This window comes from Eschrichtius robustus, chromosome 11, assembly GCF_028021215.1.
Source record: "Eschrichtius robustus isolate mEscRob2 chromosome 11, mEscRob2.pri, whole genome shotgun sequence".
Lineage (NCBI taxonomy): Eukaryota > Metazoa > Chordata > Mammalia > Artiodactyla > Eschrichtiidae > Eschrichtius > Eschrichtius robustus.
In genome coordinates this window covers 63,113,980-63,134,081 of record NC_090834.1, presented here as the reverse complement: position 1 = coordinate 63,134,081, position 20,102 = coordinate 63,113,980, and the positions used below count along the sequence as shown (strand labels likewise).

Here is a 20,102-nt window from a genome sequence, read left to right as displayed (position 1 = left end):
CCACATGCCGCAGAGCAGCTGGGCCCGTGAGCCACAGCTGCTGAGCCTGCGTGTCTGGAGCCTGTACTCTGCAACAGGAGGGGCCGCGATAGTGAGGGGCCCACGCACCGCGATGAAGGGTGGCCCCCGCTTGCTGCAACTGGAGGGAGCCCTGGCACAGAAACGAAGACCCAACATAGCAATCAATCAATCAATCTTTAAAAATAAATAAATAAATAAATAGTATTGGGAAAACTGTACAGCTACATGCAAAAGATTCAAACTGGACTTTCTCCTTTCTCACACCATATACAAAAATAAATTCCAAATGAATGAAGACTTAAATGTAAGACTTGAAACCATAAACCTCCTAGAAGAAAACTCAAGCAGTGTGCTCTTTGACATCGGTCTTAGCAATATTTTTTTGGATATGTCTCTTCAGGCAAGGGAAACAAAAGCAAAAATAAACAAATGGGACTACATCAAACTAAAGAGCTTTTGTATAGCAATGGAAACTAGCACCAAAAAAATGAAAAGAAGACCTACTGTATGGGAGAAGATATTCACAAACAATATATCTGACAAAGGGTTAATATCCAAAATATACAAAGAACTCATATAACTCAACATTAAAAAAAAATAACCAAATTAAAAAATGGGCAGAGGACCTGAACATTTTTTTCAAAGAAGACAAACAGATGGCCAATGGGCACATGAAAAGATGCTCAACATCACTAATCATCAGGGAAATGCAAATTAAAACCACTGTAAGATATCACCTCACACCTGTTAGAATGGCTATTATCAAAAAGACAACAAACAACAAGTCCTGGGGAGGATGTGGAGAAAAGGGAACCCTCATGCACTGCTGGCAGAATGTAAATTGGTGCAGCCACTATGGAAAATAGTATGTAAGTTCCTCAAAAAATTAAAACAGAACTACTATATGATCCAGCAACTCCACTCCTGGGTGTTTATCCAAAGAAAACAAAAACGGGGTGAAAAGATATATACACCCCTATGTTCATTGCAGCATTATTTATAATAGCCAAGATATGAAAGCAACCTAAATGCCCATGGATAGATGAATGGATAAAGAAGATGTGGTACATATATCTAATGGAATATTACTCAGCTGTAAAAAAGAATGAAATCTTACCATTTGCGACAACATGGATGGACCTAGAGGGTACTAGATAAGTGAAATAAGTCAGACAGAGAGAGACAAATACGGTACAATTTCAATTATATGTGAAATCTAAAAAACAAATGAAAGAACATAACAAAACAGAAAGAGTCACAGATACAGAGAACAAACAGGTGGTTGCTAGGGATGCAGACTGGGGGGATGAAAAATAGGTGAGGGAGATTAAGAGGTACAAACTTCCAGTTACAAGATAAGTGAATCACGGGTATGAACTGTACAGTGTGAGGAATATAGTTAATAATGTAATATTTTTGTATAGTGACAGATGGAAAAACTTTTGTGGTTTTTTTTAAAATTTATTTTATTTATTTTTGGCTGCATTGGGTCTTTGTTGCTGCGTGCGGGCTTTCTCTAGTTGCAGCAAGTGGGGGCTTCTCATTGAGGTGGCTTCTCTTGTTGCGGAGCACGAGGCTCTAGGCGCGTGGGCTTCAGTAGTTGTGGCTCGCGGGTTCTAGAACGCAGGCTCAGTAGTTGTGGCGCATGGGCTTAGTTGCTCTGCGGCATGTGGGATCTTCCTGGACCAGGGCTTGAACCCGCGTCCCCTGCACTGGCAGGCGGATTCTTAACCACTGTACCACCAGGGAAGCCCGGAAAAACATTTTTTTTTAATAAAGAGGGGAATTTTTACAAAATTGAAAGGTATGAAATCTCAGATTGAGGCATCACTATAAGCCCCCAGTAGGATAAAATTAAATCCACACCATGTAATGAAACTGCAGAACACAAATGACAAAAAAAAGGATCTTAAAAACAACCAGAGAAAAAGGCAGGTTACATACAATGAAATAATAGTTCAATTGTGAGCGTAATTCTCAAGAGTAACAAAAAAAGCCAGAATTTCTGTAAAATGACATTTTCAAAGTGCTGGGAAAAAAAATAATTGGAAGCCTAGTACGCAGCTAAACTATCAATCAAGACTGACAAGGAAATAACGATATTTTCCAACAGAGTATTTACCACTAACAGACCCTCACTAAGAAAACATCTGAAGGAGGAATTCCTCGGTGGTCCAGTGGTTAGGACTCCGCACTGCCACTGCAGGGAGCACAGGTTCGATCCCTGGTCAAGGAACTAAGATCCCGTATGCCGCTGGCATGGCCAAAAAAACAAAAACAAAAAAACTGAAGGATGTATTCATCTATTTGACACAAAAAGAAGGGACAAAATGCAAGAAAGAATAATGAAAAAACAAACAGTAAATGTATATGGGTAAAATGAAATAATCAGTGACAGCACAGAACAATTATTATTTATTAGAATTGTTCTAACATTAAGATGGACTACCTTTGGGAGTGGTCTCATTCTTTGAAATGCTCATTTTGAGTCTGGACAATACGTTTCGATATGTTTAATGTAAACTGGGTAAGAGGCTGAAATAAATGACCCCCGACATACCTGACCATAGGGTTTTATCAATTAGACACAGCTGTCAAAACATTCCCTGATCAGCTCTGTTTATCCATCTGTGGCAGGGCTTTCCCCTATCCTAACAGTTCTAGAACTCAAGTCTTAGTTCAAGGCATTCCTCTCGCTCCCATATTCCATAAATTAAAAAATGAACATTCTAAATAGAAATGTTCCTTATATGAGCTTTTGGTTAAGATCTTCTAGTTTGGGGGAGTATAGTTTTGGGCTTTGGATTAGGATTCAGGCTTTACAATTAGTCATCATTTGCTTGAACTTGGGCCAAGAAGAGAATACTTTGGCAGCTTTTACTAAGAAGTATGTGCCTCTTCCTCTGAAGGAGAAAATACCACACAAGAATAGAGAGGGAGGAACACATACATTCATCCCTGCTGGCTGAAAGCTGCCTTACTTGATGTGAACATTCCCTCTAGGTTCCCATATATTTACAGCAGTAAAGATCTCCACAATATAGAGCTCCAATTCCCTTCCCATCAAAGGTTTCTGCTCACCACACTTGACTATCCAGAACTTTAGAAACACATGACCAGGCAACATAACCAGGCAACAGACCCCAGAGAAACGGAAGCATGCATTAAAGTAAGTATTATCACATTTTTCGAAGGCAGTGCCCTTCCAGGCAAGAGTACATAGTAAGAGGTTCAAAAGCCACTAAATACAGATGGAAAAGCCAGGCTCCTATCCCTTTTCAGCCCAAGTAAGCTCATTCATTTCAAAGCATACGTTAATGACCATGATACATTTCACAACCTGCATAGGCATGAGAATGGAGGTACAAAAGACACCGTCTCTATCTAGTAGGGGAGACAAACACAAATACCAGATGAAAGGCGCTATCTCAGGGGTAAGCAAAAGAGGGCTCCCAGAAGCGGCAGCATCAACCCAGCTGGGCTCTCTTCCATCAACAACCTTCACACAGTCACATCACTTATAGTCAAAAATGTTTACTCTCCAAGATGCTTCCAAGAAACAGCTTACCTGATTTCACCCTCATAACCCCAGGAAAGTAGGTGAGGCAGGTAAATTCGTTGTTTACATCATAAGTGAAAAGTGAGGTTCAAAATAAATTGACTCGTTAGTCCAAGACAACCCGCACCGCCAACACAGCCCCTCCCCCCCACTTAAGCCCAACCCCACAAAAACCCCGGTACAGCCAACCACGCACTATCTATGCAACCCTGGCCAAGCTGAACATAAACCTCAGATGGCCCACCTGTAATAAAGTATAATAATGCTGTTAAGAATATTAAAAAGACGATCCATATAAAGGGTGTGGCACAGTGTCTGAAACGTCGTTGAGGCTCAGAAAATGTTTGTTATTACTACTACCACTATTGTTAACAATAATAGGCGAAGCCTTCCCACTACAGGAACCCTCGGCGACTAGCCTTTCAGAAACCCGCATTACCGGCACTCGTGTCGCCCTCAGACACGATTCCATGGACACGCCCCCAAACAGACCCTCCCCCCAAAGCACGCCCGGCACCTCCCCCTCGGACAAGGCCCCTCTCCTCACAAACCTTACCCTAGATAGACTCTCCCCAGTCAGCCTCGGTTACGAAGGAGCCCTTCCGCTCACACCCGCCTCTCCAGCATCTCTTTTGGGCCCGGGCATCTCTGCGGGCGCCCAAACCAAACGCCAGCAGCTGGACCGTGCCGGTTACCTAGCCCCGCTCTCCCGCTCCTACTCTGGCTTTTCCCGGATCGCGGTGGTCGCGGGCTCGCGCCAGCGCCGTAAGCACACAATTAGTTTAAACTATGGCCCCGCCCCCTCGCGCCGCCCTTCAATTGGCCCCTGTCGGCTGGCGTCGCACGCAAGAGCACGCTGGAGGACCCGGGAAAAGGAAGTATGAGGGCCCCTGGAAAGGGAGAAAGGGTGCCACAACTTCCGGACCCCGGCCCTCGGCTTGAGGGCGAAGGCAACCACAAATCCCTGCACCGCCAGCGGCCTTGGAACCCAGCCCCTGACGGACTACAGCTCCCGGTAGGCATCGCGGCAGCGCCTACGGCGCTCAGCTGGGACGTGGTGACATAGGTAGTTACCATGGAGTTGCTCTGAGTAACCCTGAGATAGTGGGACGCACAGACTGGAGGGGAAGCAACTGCGGGTGAGTTGGGCGGGAAAACAGGAAACCTGCTCTAGGGGACAAGAACTCTATGGAGAGGGGAGGGGCGCACGGAAAGACTAAGCGCTTCCTTTCTCGGGCACCTGAGACCTTCCCCCGTTACCCCTTATCCCTTTTCGCAGTGAACAAGACACAAACCCATATGGGATAGACGGGCGCGGGGAGGGAAGGGAAGGCTGAGACACATACCCAGACAGATTTGGGGGTGCTTAAGAACCTCCCCCATCACAAAGATGGGACCCCCTAATACTACTGTCTCAAATCCCTGACACATCCTGGGAGATCTGAAACGTCCTCAGACATGGGGTTGGTTTTCCTCTGGTCGACTGAGACCCTCTTCAAGACATGGGAGTAAGATTAGAGTAAATCACAGTCCCTAATTCTGGATTTGTAGGAAACTTTCTGGGGCTTGAACTGCCCCTTTCCTTCCAAGCAGGAAGACCCCAGGGTAGAGCCTCCTTTTCAGAGAGTCAGCAGGATCTTCCCACACATACTTATTAGGGGTCCTGTCCTTAAATTACCTCTTCTCCCTACACCTCCTCTGTGGTCTGCTTCTCCAAGTTCTGCAGTTAGAGCTTCACTCCTTTTCAGTCTTCATGACAGATCTATTACAACTTACCCAGTGTCTTCACATCCAGTCTTTCTTTTGAGCTTTGTGAGTTCAAGGATATTTATCCCCATTTCACAGATTGGAAAACTGAAACCTAGCGAGGAGCAGTGACTTGCTGGAGGCCACACACCAAGTCAGTGACAGCTAGGACTAGACCCCCATTTGCCAACGTCCAGCCAAGTCTCTAGCTTGAGCCTACAGCCTCTCTAGCTTAAGGACTTGTTCAAAGTAGTAAGATAAACTGCCCCAGGGAAAAGAAACTTGTATTGCCTACACTGAGTTATTTACATTTCAGCCTGAATGGGTTTCAGATCCTTCCTTGAAAGTTTAAATGGGGAAAGGTAACTAGAGAGACTAAAGACAATGGGAATCAAACAGATTTAACTAAACAATAAGTAAACAGTCTTGCTAACACAGCACCCATGTCTGATGCTGCCATGATTAGTTAGCTTCTGGCTGGCTCCTAGCTGGCCCTGATTGGTCCACTTACTGTCTTAAAGCTCCCCCATGCTTGGTCCTAGGCCCACTTCCCACCTCACTCTAGATTCTCTTCTTGGATATTCTCGTCCACATCCACAACTTCATTTACCACCTATATGCAGATGTACAGGAGTGTGTATCTCCAACCCCACCCAACCCTCATCTCCAAGCTCCAGATCTATATAACAAATTGCATCTTCAACATCTCCTTTAGGATATCTCAAAAACATCCAAACTCAACATGTTTGCAGCTGAACTCATAATCCCTATGTACTCCAAGCCTGAATTTCTTCCAGTGTTCTCACCTCTATCCACCATTACGGAAGTAAAAAAACAAGCGTTATCTTTAATACCTCTTTCATTTCCCATCCATCATAAAATCCTGTCAGCTTTACTTCTAAATATCTTTTCTCTAGTCGTAGCTACCATCACATCCTTCCTGCCTTCCCTCCGAGCCATTTTGCATACTGCAACCAGAGTAATCCTTCAAAATGCAAATCTGATATTGTTCACTTTCCCCACAATACCCCCAATTAAAAATATACCTTGGGCTTCCTATTGCTCTTAGCATCAAGCAACATCTCAGCTTGACTCCTGCGCATCTTTCCAGCCTCCAGTCTAACCATACATTTCCCTCCCACTCTCCCTCCAGTTATATGGCCTTCTTTAAGGTCTTCAAAATTTCCAAGTAACCACTTACCATAGAGCCTTTGCACATGCTGTTATTTCTTCCTGGAATGTTCATCTTTTCCCTCTGCCATAGTTAATTTGTACTTATCCTTCAGACTTCTCTCGATCAATTTTTTTTTTTTTTTTGGCCGAGCCGCGTGGCATGTGGGATCTTAGTTCCCCCACCAAGGATGAACCCGCGCGCCCCTGCATTGGAAGCGCAGAGTCTTAACCACTGGACCGCCAGGGAAGTCCCTGTCAATCACTTCTTTAGGACTATCTCCCCTGACTGCCCAGAGCAGCTCAGATCCCTCAATTATAGCAACCTTGTGTCCCTCTCCTTTATAGTGTTATTCACTGTTGCAATGTTTAACATATTGTTAGGTACGTACTACTTGCCTCCACTGTCAGGATACAACCATGAGAAAAACATGGCTTCTGCCCTGGTGGAGTTTATGTACAAACAGATAGTAAGGAGATAATCCTAGTGTTACGAGTGCTACCAAGGGTAAATATAGGGTGTTATGGGAGTCCAGAAGAGAAGTCGCACATCTAGACTTGGGCATGAGGGTAGGCTCCTCAGAAAAAAGGGAAACCGGAGCTGAGTCATTAAAAATTAGCAAGGCAAAAAGAAGAAGAAACTGTACTTCAAGCAGAGAAAGCTGGATGTGCAGAAGCCCAGAGGCAGGTGCAGGGAACTTACTCCAAGTAGTTGCATTTGGCTGGTCTGCAGAATTGGAGGTGAGGATAAGAGATGGGAGTAGAGAGATGGGCAGGAACCAGTTTGAATTTGGGGCCTACCTTTGGCACCTGGAAACATAACTTCCCAGAATACATTAGATTATGTGGAAGACTTTTCATGACAGTCTTTGGTTTTTCTTCCACCTGTAGCCCATAAATAGAAACCCTTACTAGGCCAGGCTGTTGAATCTCCTATCAGATCTCTTCATCTGAATATTCCTCAAAGCTTCCTGGGCCATCATGTTGCTACTTACCTGAGAAAGAGAAGGGACAGGCTATCAACAAATCAAATTCCAATTGTTAGCAATTTCAAAAAACTGAAAACAAATTTCCATGATCAACTTGGGATTGGTTAAATGAAGTTAAATTAAGTAAAGTGTTTTTTTATATAAATTTATTTTATTTTATTTTTGGTTGAGTTGGTTCTTCGTTGCTGCACGCAGGCTTTTTCTAGTTGTGGCGATAGGGGGCTACTCTTTGTTGTGGTGCGCGGGCTTCTCATTGCGGTGGCTTCTCTTGTCGTGGAGCACGGGCTCTAGGTGCGTGGGCTTCAGTAGTTGTGGTTCACGGGCTCTAGAGCGCAGGCTCAGTAGTTGTGGCTCGCGGGCTCTAGAGCGCAGGCTCAGTAGTTGTGGCGTACAGGCTTATTTGCTCCGCGGCATGTGGGATCTTCCCGGACCAGGGCTCGAACCCGTGTCCCCTGCATTGGCAGGCGGATTCTTTTTTTTTTTCCCTTCTGACTCCCAAGCCTTAACTTATTTTTTTTTTAAATAGATCTTTTTTTTTTTTTTTTTTTTTTAATTTTTGGCCGTGTTGGGTCTTCGTTGTGGTGCGTGGGCTTCTCATTGCGGTAGCTTCTCCTATTGCAGAGCACGGGCTCTAGGCTCGTGGGCTTCAGTAGCTGTTGCACACAGGCTCAGCAGTTGTGGCTTGCGGGAGCCAGAGCGCAGGCTCTGTAGTTGTGGCGCACGGGCTTCGTTGCTCCACGGCATGTGGGATCTTCCTGGACCAGGGCTCGAACCCATGTCCCCCGCACTGGCAGGTGGATTCCTAACCACTGCGCCACCAGGGAAGTCCTAAATAGATCTTTATTGGAGTATAATTGCTTCACAATACTGTGTTAGATTCTGTTGCACAACAAAGCGAATCAGCCATATGCATACACATGTCCCCATATCCCCTCCCTCTTGAGCCTCCCTCCCATCCTCCCTATCCCCCCTCTAGGTCATCGCAAAGCACCAAACCTATTTCCCCATGCTATGCTGCTGCTTCCCACCAGCCAACTATTTTACATCTGGTAGTGTATATGTCGATGCTACTCTCACTTCGCCCCAGCTTCCCCCTCCCACTCCAAGTCCTCAAGTCCATTTTCTATGTCTATCTCTTTATTCCTGCCCTGCAACTAGGTTCATCAGTACCACTTTTTTTTTTTAGATTCCATATATATGTGTTAGCATACGGCATTTGTTTTTCTCTTTCTGACTTACTTCACTCTGTATGATAGACTCTAGGTCCATCCACCTCACTACAAATAACTCAATTTCGTTTCTTTTTATGGCTGGGTAATACTCCATTGTATATATGTGCCACACGCAGGCGGATTCTTAACCACTGCATCAACGGGGGAGCCCAAGTAAAGTTAAAGTAGGGTACACACAAATTCTATGGAACACTCTGCAGCTATTATAAAGGGTAAGAGAGTCTACAACAATTTGAAAAGAAAAAATAGCTTTACAAAGGAACAGACAGTATGTGTTTATTTTAAAATATACATAATTGGGCTTCCCTGGTGGCACAGTGGTTGAGAATCTGCCTGCCAATGCAGGGGACACGGGTTCGAGCCCTGGTCTGGGAAGATCCCACAGGCCGCGGAGCAACTAGGCCCGTGTGCCCCAACTACTGAGCCTGCACGTCTGGAGCTTGTGCTCCACAACAGGAGAGGCCGCGATAGTGAGAGGCCCGCACACCGCGATGAAGAGTGGCCCCCGCTCGCCGCAACTAGAGAAAGCCCTCGCACAGAAACGAAGATCCAACACAGCCAAAAATAAATGAAAAAAAATAAATAAATAATTAAAATATATATATGTATATATATACATAATTTTGTTATATACGTCTTCTAGGAGGTTATATTCCCAAACTGTAAATCATGAGCGTTCTTGGAGAGTGAGATGGAGAGCCACACTTTTAGTTTTCACTTGATGTATCTCTCTATGTTGTTTGACTTTATTCAGCTATAACGTTAACTTTTAAAATTAAAAAAGAAAAACAGTAAACGATATTTCCAATCGGGAGAAAAAAAACTCCAAAACAGAGCAGGTATGCCCCTAACCCTATCATTCATCAATTCAGTCAACGTAGACAAATGAGGAAGGCGCTAGGGTCTGACTAGCTCCTGGTCATGAGGCTGAATAGCAGCTGGGAAAGACTGACTCCAAAAACATAGCCACTGGAGCGAGTAAGGCAACCTCAAGGCTCGTCAGTTCTCCCCAGCAGTCAGGTTCACTATGTGACACCTTGAAGATATCATTCATTTATTCCTTCATTTCTTCTTTCATTTCTCCACTTATCCATCAAGGCTTTAGTGAATACCCAGGCTTGGTGCAGGGTAATGGTGGGAAGAGAGAAAGAAGTCTGACTTCTTTCCCTGTCCTCAAGCTTACAAGGAGGGAACAGGAAGTAGGTTATAAAGAAATGAGTACAGAGAGTACAACTGGTTCAATTTATTGAACACCTGCTACAGGACATACAACAGCTCTCAAGACAGGGTTTGTCTCCATTTTACAGATAAGGAAACAGGCTGTGATGAAATTTTATGAAAAGTACAGTGGGGGCATATATCAATTAGTTATTGCTGTATAACAAACCATCCAAAAACATGGTGGCTTAAAACAATAAACATTTATTATTGCTTCCAAGTCTCCGAGTCAGCCATGTGTTTCTTCTGGTCTTGACAGGGCTGATTCATGTGTTTGCAGTCACATGTGGGTTGGGTGACTCTCCTGATCTTGCCTTCGGGTAGGCTGGCTATAGGCTAGTCTAGGATGGCCTCACCTGGGATCACTGGCTCTCTTTTTCACGTATCTCACCTACACGTTTCTCATACCCCTCCAGCAGGCTAACCATGTTCTCTTGGCACTGGCAAAGAGCACAGGGCAAGTCCTCTCTTTAAGCTTCTATTTGCTTCATGTTTACCAACATCCTGTTGGCCAAAGCAAGTCGCATGGCTGAACCCAGCATCAGAGTGGATGGAACTACAAGGTTAGAGGGCAAAAGAGATGGATATAGGGGAGACCATGATAGGGTTCATCAAGGGAATCAATCTGATACAGGGCACAATGATCAATTTTATCTGGAAAGAAAGTGTTCATCAAAGAGGGTATACTAGAGTACTGAAACATGAGAGTATTCACTAAGTAGGCAGCTGTTTCTTAGAACTGGATGCAGGCTGGTTTGCCACAATCAATAGCAACCCAGCAGGATTTCCTGTGCTCTTTACAGACAGGGTTCTATTATTTGTATCTTGGCTTCATTCCTTCTGGTCAAGCATAGGGCAGCAGGCACTCAACAAATGTTTGAAGAATTGAATTAAATATCTTACTGTGAATGAGGTGTGGACTGAAATAGCTGAACCTCGGAGCCAATTGTTAGAAAGTGCAGCTTAGCATCAACACCCCCAAAACAGAAATCCTTGTATTTGGCAGTTTCTCATTCATTCCTCCCACAAACATTTCCTGAGTGCCTGCTGTAAGCCAGGTTCTGTGTTAGATGATGAATAAGACACAATACTAGCTCACAGCCTGGGCTGGTGTTTAAATGGAGAAGACTAATAACCCTTTCCAATGGGCAAATTTGTCCAACTACTTGGGGCTCCATTTTTTTTAAATAAATAAATAAATTTATTTATTTATGTATTTATTTATGGCTGCATTGGGTCTTCGTTGCTGCACTCGGGCTTTCTTTAGTTGCATCGAGCAGGGGCTACTCTTTGTTGCAGTGCACGGGCTTCTCATTGTGGAGGTTTCTCTTGTTGCCGAGCACAGGCTCTAGGCGCGCCGGCTTCAGTAGTTGTGGCACACAGGCTCAGTAGTTGTGGCTCGTGGGCTCTAGAGCGCAGGCTCAGTAGTTGTGGCGCACGGGCTTAGTTGCTCCACGGCATGTGGGATCTTCCCGGACCAGGGCTCGAACCCGTGTCCCCTGCATCGGCAGGCAGATTCTTAACCACTGTGCCACCAGGGAAGCCCCGGGGCTCTATTTTTAATACTAACTCATCCAGAAAAATGCTTCAGGAGCTGGTGCTACACAAAATCAGAAGTCCTTTGGAACTGCACTGAGGTTCTCTGATGGTCAAGGAGATTAATGGTAAAAATACGCCCTTATATATTTTAAGCTAAAATCCATGTCCTGTAGTGCTGAACTCTGGGGTCCCAACTTGAGAAAAGTACCCAGTCTTGCTCAGAGGCATCAAACTTCTTGTGGGTTCTAGGTGAGAAGCAAGCCAGCTTCCTCTATTTCTACAAAAGAATGTGTTCTTTGTTGTGTCTGGAGATTTGATATCCAAAGATTCAGGTCTCCCCAGTCAACAGCCCATGCCCATCAGGCCAGTCTCACACTTGACAGAGAATTCAGCTGTGAAGTGACTCAAGCCAGCACTTCCCCAAAGCTCAGTTGAGACTGCTGCTTTTTGAGAGGAAGACACTCACTTCCCATTCCTCTAAACCTGTTAAACTCTATCCTTCATATGTTAAGTCACCAAAAAAGGAATTTATCTAGACTGTATTAAGCTTAAGCTGAATTATAAGCTATCAGGTCCATGGTTTCTTAAGAGAAATTCCATTTTAAGAACATTTGTGAATTTCATAGTCTCTGGATACAAATTGTTTCTTTGAATTGAATGATGAGAACCACATATACTAAGGTTTCCACTTTTGCTTTAGCTGCCAGGAATTTCAGGGATAAACAGAGGCATAGTTTCCTAATTCCCTGGTTTCTCTCTCTCTCTTCCTTTATTCTGGCTTCTAATCTTTCTCTTCCATGTTTTCATTTTCTATATCTGTACTGTCCAGTATGGTAGCCTCTAGTCACAAGTGGCTATTAAGCACTTGACAGGTAGCTTGTCCCAGTTGGGATGTGCTGTAAGTGTAAAGTATCTCAAATTTTAATATCAATTATATGTTGAGTGATATTTTGGATATATTGGGTTAAATAAAATATATTATTAAACTTAACCTCACCTGTTTCTTTTGACTTTTCTTTCTACTAGAAAATTTTAAATTACACATGTGGAAAAAGAAACTATACACGTGGCTTACATTTGTGATGTTCATTATATTTCCGTTGGACAGCTCTGTTCTACAAATCATCCTGTTTTATGAGTGTGTTATTACCGTAAAATACCTCAAATCCTTTTGGAAAGCAAGTAAAGTAGTAAATGCAAAGGAGGTGACAGCAGTGGATGAAGTGAGAAGGGGAGGTTGACTGGGACATGTATTTGTCAGTCTATTTGTCTTTTGTTTGTGTCACATACAAAAGCCCTTGTAAAGTGTGTCAGCTCTCCTCTTCACAGGTGAGTGGTGTTCTCATGGCTCTGCCCAGTCGAAAAATTCTGAGCTTTATTTGAGCTAACAAATTGGAAAGGATCTGATAAGACAATTCACACCACGTTGTAAATGACTGATAACAGTGTGTTCACCCCTCTCAGGGGGTATTTCCATTTTAACAGGGAACAATCCCTGAACCCAAAGGAATGAGTCCCTAATGGTGGAGTTTCAGGCATCAGTGACAGGTGAGTGAGTGAGGCAGACTCTGGTTTTATGTGTATGTATGTTTATATATGTATGACTACATTCAGGATGTAGCTGAAAGTAGGGTCTCAGATGAAAAGATAATGGGGCTGACAGACAAGGTGAGCAGAGAAGGTAGCAAATCCCCATCTGGGTCAGACTGCAAAGGGCTGTCAGACACCAGATCCAGTGCAGGCCCTCAGGGGTTTGCAATAGAATAGCCCAGTTGATGTCACCAGAGGGTAGGTATCAAGACAGCTTTCATGGCAACTACTATGGAGTAGCAGAAAGGGCCTCAGAGTAGGATTCAGAAGACTAGGATTGCAGTCCACAACTGACTCACTGGCTTAACTTTGGGCAAGTGCTTTCACCCTGGGGCCTCAGTTTCTTTGGAAAGTACAAATGGGTATTATAACTATCAATGAACTCTAAGGAATGTGAAGGTGCTCAGAGAAGTACGAAGTGCCCTACAAATGCAAGGAATCATGATTGTTATCTTAAAGTAGAAATGCAGCCACGCAAACCTGGAGTAGTGGAGGGTATATAGCAGGGGTGGAGAGCTATGAGGAAACCTGAGGGCCGAACACCAGTCCTTCTCTGTCCTCCCAGGCTGAACCCGGATTCCCAGGGCCCATGCTTACACCTGACAAACGATGGCCTGAGCTATGAACAAACAGGACTATATGAACACTTCGGTGCAAGAGCCCCCTCTTGACTACTCCTTCCGAAGCATCCACGTGACCCAAGGTCAGCCCCCAGAGCACAATATTCCACTCACCATGGCAGCAGGATGGGTGTGGTCCCTAGGGAGAAGCCAGTCTTCTACTTAAAAGCCTAAAGAGATTCTTCCCATAAGCATATGGGATTTTTGTTGTTGCGCTTTTGGGGAGAGTAGTGGGTAGGGAAGTGGGAGTGGAAGAGTTTGGCCTTTTTAAAAATTAACAGCAAATCTGAAAGGAACCAGGGGGCTTTCAGGGTAACTGATGATCTTCAAAAGAAGCCAGGCTACAGCAAGATAGTCAGGTGGAAGAAAACTGGAGAGCCAGTCTATCAGCCAATAGTTTTATTCTCCATTTTTTACCTGGAGAGAAGAGACTAATGAAAGGAAAACACAGGCTGCTACAGAGTCCCAGCCAACAGGCAGAACCCACTCTCCTCTGTCTGAGGACACAAGCCTGTTCTGATCACTGGTAAAACATGCAAGGTCTTGTTATTAACAAACTGGCATGTTTCCAGTCTAAATATTTATTGACAAATTTTATATTCATTCCAGTCATATCCAAGTTTATTCCATTATCACCCACACTTATTACAGGTCCCAGCACTGCCCACGCTCATTCCTATTTTATCATTCAGTGTGTTTGTAAATGGGCACCTAGAACCTTTCCGGAGGGGACAGAGCGAGTCTCTCATCAAGATCATATTCTCAAGGGAATATGCTTCTTCCCAGGGAAGTTCTTCTGTCTTTGTTATCTGCTCTCATAAACACATCAGTACGTCTGCCTTCACAGAACACAGGTTGGCATCAACATAACCTAGACCCATTATCTGGCTTTGGTCGACTCTCTTAGGCAAGCAGTGGCCACCTTTAAGTTCAGGAAGCATGTGAATAGTTATCAAGGGTACTGGATACTACTTGGGTTTGGGTTTAGGGGACTTACTACTTGGGTTGGCATCAGCTGCAACAGTAACTCCCATTTGTTCTCTCATAGCACACACCCACTTGCCGTGATCCTCCTTTATTATGCACAGCATCACTTCTGATTGATGTAGTCCATGTTTCACAGGGTTTTAGCTGCAATAATGGCTATGTACAAGATAGCTGAGGTGACAGAGGAAGGAGAGAAGTATGGCTCCTACCTACCCTGAGAATTCCTAGCTCTGAGTGGGGAGTGTGGCTTAGCCCTCTATGGTGTCCTCAGAAGGAGGGGAGAGACAAGCTACTATGACCAAGGATAACTGCACAGCACAAAACATAATCTGCACAGATGCCCTGTCTTTCATTTAATAGTTAAATCTTGAGCACCCACTACTATTAAGCCTTCTATATATGTGTGTGTAGGTCTGTACACGTATGCCAGGCATAGTGCTCCTTGCTGAGTGGGGAAGGGAGAAGGAGAGGCACATCTAAGCCCCAAAAGGCCAGTCCCCTCAGGTTCCCCAGGGCATTTGGTGCACTGACTTAAAACTGGGTTTAGAGGACAGGGTAGAGTTTGGGGGTACTTGGTACACTATTTCCTGAATTAATCAATATATGGATCATAGAATCTGAAATGGCAGTGACTTTAGAAGGCATCCAGTCTACTACCTCCAACCCATAGTGCTCTAACTGCTCACAAACCCACAGTTAAGGGAGTCCCATACCACACACCTACCAGCCCTTCCATTACAGGGTGAGGAATGACACAAGGCAGTTCTTCACATCAGACACATGTTCTCTGGGGACACATGGGAAAAGCTGCATGGCAACCCTTCATAGATATGAAGACAGAATTATGTTTTCCCCAGATCTTCCTGGGGCTAGACAACCCCTAGTTCTCTTGAGTGTTGATATCTGTGGTCCAATTTCCAGACCTGCCTTGGCCTACTCTGAACAGGGCAGCTTTGACAGATCCTCAGGCAATGCAGTGCTCTGATGGAGTCGGAGGAGAGCAGCCTGGACACCCTCCTCCACCCATGATCCATGGTAACAGCAACCCCAGGCAGCCTCAAGTTCTAGGCAATACCATCCCCAGTGGCTCCCCCTGAGCTGGGGATCAGCCCATGCTTGCTGGCATTCCCCAAGCTGCTGCCTCATCAGACTGGAGGCTAGTCCGTAGGTGGGCTTATTTTGATCTTAACTTTTACTCATCTGTCTTTTCATTTCAGGGTTTGCAGTCAGGAGATGTGAGGTTGGGGGTCAGGATTAGGAGTTTATTCACAAGCTGGGGTACTCCGCTCCATGACCCTCCTGCCACCTCCCCCCACCCTCAGGCCCCAACTGTGGGTCTGCTCACTCCAGGACCAAGACAGAGAGCCACCTGGTGGATGCTGCCTGACCTGCAGCTGAGGAGAAGAAGTTTAAGCTGGGTGGGGGTGGAAGAGAAGTGTGTCCAGTAAGAGCTGAGGAGAGGGTGAAGACAAGCAGACCAGTTCAGAAAATACTGCTTCCTTTCTGGGAGGCAGCTTTAGACAAGTAACTAAAGGCACAGAGGCAACAGGAAACATCTAGTCACCTCAGCCAGAGCTGGTGTATGGTTCTGACTCTGCCACTGACAGACTGTGAGCCTCCTGGTTCTCCCTGCCCTGCCCTGGTTCTTAACTTCTTTAATGGATGCCCCCTCCCCCCACCCTCGCTCTGCTTTAAGAATCTCATCTATTTCTCTAACTTGTACTCTATGCTAATGATTCTCAAGTCTATGTCTCCTTCATATCCAACTGCTTACTTGGCTTCTCCTCTTTCCAGTACTATAGGAACCTCAGACATGCCAAGGCCAAGCCTGAACTCATCACCTTCCCAGCTGTTTTTTGTTTTTTTTTAAATTTTGATTGATTGATTGATTTTTCTTTCTGGCTGCGTCGGGTCTTAGTTGCGGCACGCGGGATCTTCATTGCAGCATGTGGGATCTTTTTGTTGCAGCACACGCGGGCTCTTCGCTGCAGCGTGTGGGCTCCTCTCTAGTTGTGGTGTGCGGGTTTTTCCTCTCTCTAGTTGTGGCACGCGGGCTCTGTAGTTTGCGGCACACGGGCTCCCTAGTTGAGACACGCAGGCTCAGTACTTGTGGCACGCAGGCTTAGTTGCCCTGCGGCACGTGGGATCTTAGTTCCCTGACCAGGGATCGAACGCACGTCCCCTGCATTGGAAGGCAGATTCTTTACCACTGGACCACCAGGGAAGTCCCTCTTCTCCTTTTCTTAATCCTGTATCAGTTCATAGGACTGGCATCTCACCAGTCATCAAGAAAACTGAGCAACACCCTTTAATTTTTTTTTTTTGGCTGCGCCACACAGCATGTGGGATCTTAGTTCCCAGACCAGGGATCGAACCTGCGCCCCCTGTGTTGGAAGTGCAGAGTCTTAACCACTGGACCGCCAGGGAAGTCCCAACATCCTGGAATATTATTCTACCCTTGCATCTAGTCAACCATCAAGTCATGCTGTTTGTATGTCCCTCTCATCCTTGCTTAGATGACTGAAAGAGGCAAATTGGTCTTCCAGTCCCACCCACTCCCTACAATCCATGCTCCACACTAAACCTTCAGAGTGATCTTTCTGAATTGAGAGAGCTGAATCATCTCCTTTGCTTTCAACCCTCCAGTGGCTTCCCATCTTCTACAGGATAAAGTCTAAGATACTCAGCCTGCTTTTCAAGGCTCCGTGTCTCCTTTTCCCTCCTTGCCCCCTTGTGTAGTACGTGTGTGTGCGCCCACGCCATTCCATACCTCTGTGCCTTTGCTCATGCTCTTCTCGCCCTTTCCACCCTTCTTTACCTGGTTAACGTCTCCTAACCCACTGAGATATCCAGCTCAGGCTTCACCTTCCCTGGGAAACTCCCCTAAGTTCCCCAACTGGGTTAGGAGACCCTTTTCCATGCTTCCACCACTTAAATAGCATTTATTATAGTATATTGACTGTCCGTTTTCATCTTTCCCATCTGAGCTCCTCCAAGGCATAAACATCTGCTTCACCCCTGCTCTATTATTCATACAGAGCTTATCTCTCATTTTGTTCACCATTGTATATCCAGTATCTGGCACATAGCAGTTACTCAATACTAATGGAAGAGGGAGAGGACATCAAGAGAGTGTGACATTGAAGTGAATTCTATAGGCTCTACCAGTGGATAATTCTGGATTTTGTGCTTCAGCATCTTGGCTCAAGTCCAACACCTCTGCTTCTTGGTTTCTTCATCTATAAAATCCGCCTCCCTCCAATTCCCACACAGGGGTGGTACACAGAGGACCCAATGATACAATAGACCTGAGAAGAGCACGTGACCCAAACCAAGAGTTTGGGATGGGAAGTGTTTGACCCTTAATCCAAGCTCACTCTGACTGCTGGGGCCTGGGGAACAGTGCATACAGTCGCACTAGACACAAGCATGGGATTCTGGCCCTACCAGCTCCTCTAGCTACAAATCCTCCCAGTTCTGTTCCTTTGCCACCCCCCAGAGCCAGAAAAGCAAAGATGACATACCCAAAGTTCACTCTGTCCCCACAGATCTGTTAAGCGAGGAGCCACGGACAGGGCTACGACCACTAAGGCACTCAAAGTCAGGGAAGTCAATGTCTCAGTCCCTGTGGCTGAACAACAATGTCCTCAATGACCTGAGAGACTTCAACCATGTGGTTTCACAGCTTCTGGAGCATCCGGAGAACCTGGCCTGGATTGACCTGTCCTTCAACGACCTGACTTCCATTGACCCTGTGAGTCCAGAGGGTGGACCTGAAGCCACCTTGTCCAGCCCCCAGCCTCTCCACCTCCCACGTATTATCAAGGAAGTAGTGAGGCAGCATGGTGCCCTGCAAAGCACATGGCTGTGGGCTCAGATAGATATAGGTTCAAATACTAGATCTGCCTCTGACTTTGTGACCTTGAGCAACCTTTCAAAACCTCAGCCTTGCTGTCTGAAAAATGGGGATAATATGCCAGCATTATAAACATTTTGTGAGGATTAAATGAGAACATATGGAAAAGCAACCGGCACACAGCAAGCCTTCACACAGGAGGCTGAAGTAAAATTGTAGCTTATTATTGGGCACCCACTGTGCTTTGTGCCAAGTTCTTTTGCAGAGGTAGGTACTAAAAGTACAGCAGTTACTTTCCATGAACTCAGGCTAAATTTTAAGAAACAAACGAAACTGACCCCTTTTCATCCAGGATCTGTGTTAGAGGGGAAAGGAGTTAGAGTATGACTTGGAAACTGTTCCCCAGGTGCAGTGATCTCAATTTAACTACTATTTTAAAAGCTCTTATGTACCTAGCATGATGCTGTCCCCTGTCCCCTGTCATGATAGAATCTTAGAACACCAAAGCTGGAATGGTCTTCAGTGAAGGGACAGCTAAGGCTCAAGGAGGAGCAGGAGAGCCCAGGCACCTGGCAAGTCAGTGGCAGTGATAGGACCCAGGCCCATACCTTCTGCCCCTCGGATCACAGTGCTCTGTCAGTGTGGTGCTCCTGTACCCCTTCAAAGGTAAATAAAAGTAGGTTGGAATCAATCTAGTATGGCTCTGGGGGTGACAAATCGTTCCCCAAACTCTTCCTTCTCTGCCCACAAGTCAGTCCTGAGCACAGATACACGGCTCTGTCCAGTCTAGCTTCCGGTTTCCTTCCCCAACAGGTCCTGACAACTTTCTTCAACTTGAGTGTGCTCTACCTCCATGGCAACAGCATCCAGCGCCTTGGAGAGGTGAACAAGCTGGCTGTCCTCCCTCGGCTCCGCAGCCTGACACTCCATGGGAACCCCATAGAGGAAGAGAAGGGGTATAGGTAAGTGCCCTGCCCTGGAGGTGGGCTCCAGCTGGGCTCCCATGAGGGAAAGGAGGAGGGTTAGGGTTAGAAACCTAACACCATCCTTCTGCTATGCTTGGACCAGGGAAGGGAGTAGAGGGCTTTAGGCATTTCTTGATGTCAGTCAGGATAAATTCAGTCTCCCCCACACTCTACTCAAGTCCCTCCATTCCTTGCAGTCAGAGGAGATAGGAGCGACTGGTGGAGGGGGAAAGGGGTTCTAGAAGGGGGCCTGGCCCCCAGCCCAAGTTTTCCCCACAGGCAATATGTGCTGTGCACCCTGCCCCGTATCACCACGTTCGACTTCAGTGGGGTCACCAAGGCAGACCGCACAACAGCTGAAGTGTGGAAACGCTTGAACATTAAACCCAAGAAGGTCTGGATCAAGCACAATGCACTCTGAGGTTCCTGGGACCCCAGCAGTCCTAAAGGCCCGGGGATGGTCAGTTTGGTTTGACAATAAATGATTTGAGCTGTTCAGCAGATCAGAAGTCTCTTATACCATGTAAAGATGCCCCCCAACTCAGGCAAGCGCCAGTAGCTCTGGTCTCACTTCACTGAAACAAGGAGGAAGTGGAAGGAAAGGCCTGCT

The 20,102-nt window shown here is 45.7% G+C and overlaps 2 protein-coding genes across 5 annotated transcripts in view; one reads left to right on the top strand and one right to left on the bottom strand.

Moving 5' to 3' along the window:
* NUMA1 (nuclear mitotic apparatus protein 1) overlaps nt 1-4,366 on the bottom strand; it is a 73,675-nt gene extending 69,309 nt beyond the window's left edge. For both annotated transcript variants that reach the window (XM_068556518.1, XM_068556519.1), the window contains exon 1: nt 4,137-4,366. The gene's annotated coding sequence lies outside the window, so the exon portion shown is untranslated. The remainder of the gene's footprint in view (nt 1-4,136) is intronic.
* A 107-nt stretch (nt 4,367-4,473) lies between these two features.
* LOC137772552 (leucine-rich repeat-containing protein 51) overlaps nt 4,474-20,102 on the top strand; it is a 28,390-nt gene continuing 12,761 nt past the window's right edge. Inside the window, exons 1-6 of one of the 3 annotated variants that reach the window (XM_068556525.1) lie at nt 4,474-4,595; nt 12,939-13,022; nt 13,630-13,767; nt 18,220-18,425; nt 19,017-19,193; nt 19,341-19,489. In XM_068556525.1, the coding sequence (XP_068412626.1) occupies nt 13,686-13,767; nt 18,220-18,425; nt 19,017-19,193; nt 19,341-19,489 (614 nt within the window). In that variant the 5' untranslated portion in view covers nt 4,474-4,595; nt 12,939-13,022; nt 13,630-13,685. Of the gene's footprint in view, nt 4,596-12,938; nt 13,023-13,629; nt 13,768-18,201; nt 18,426-19,016; nt 19,194-19,340; nt 19,490-19,771; nt 19,996-20,102 lie in introns of those variants that run through there. The other 2 variants (XM_068556527.1, XM_068556526.1) reach the window with 2 other exon arrangements.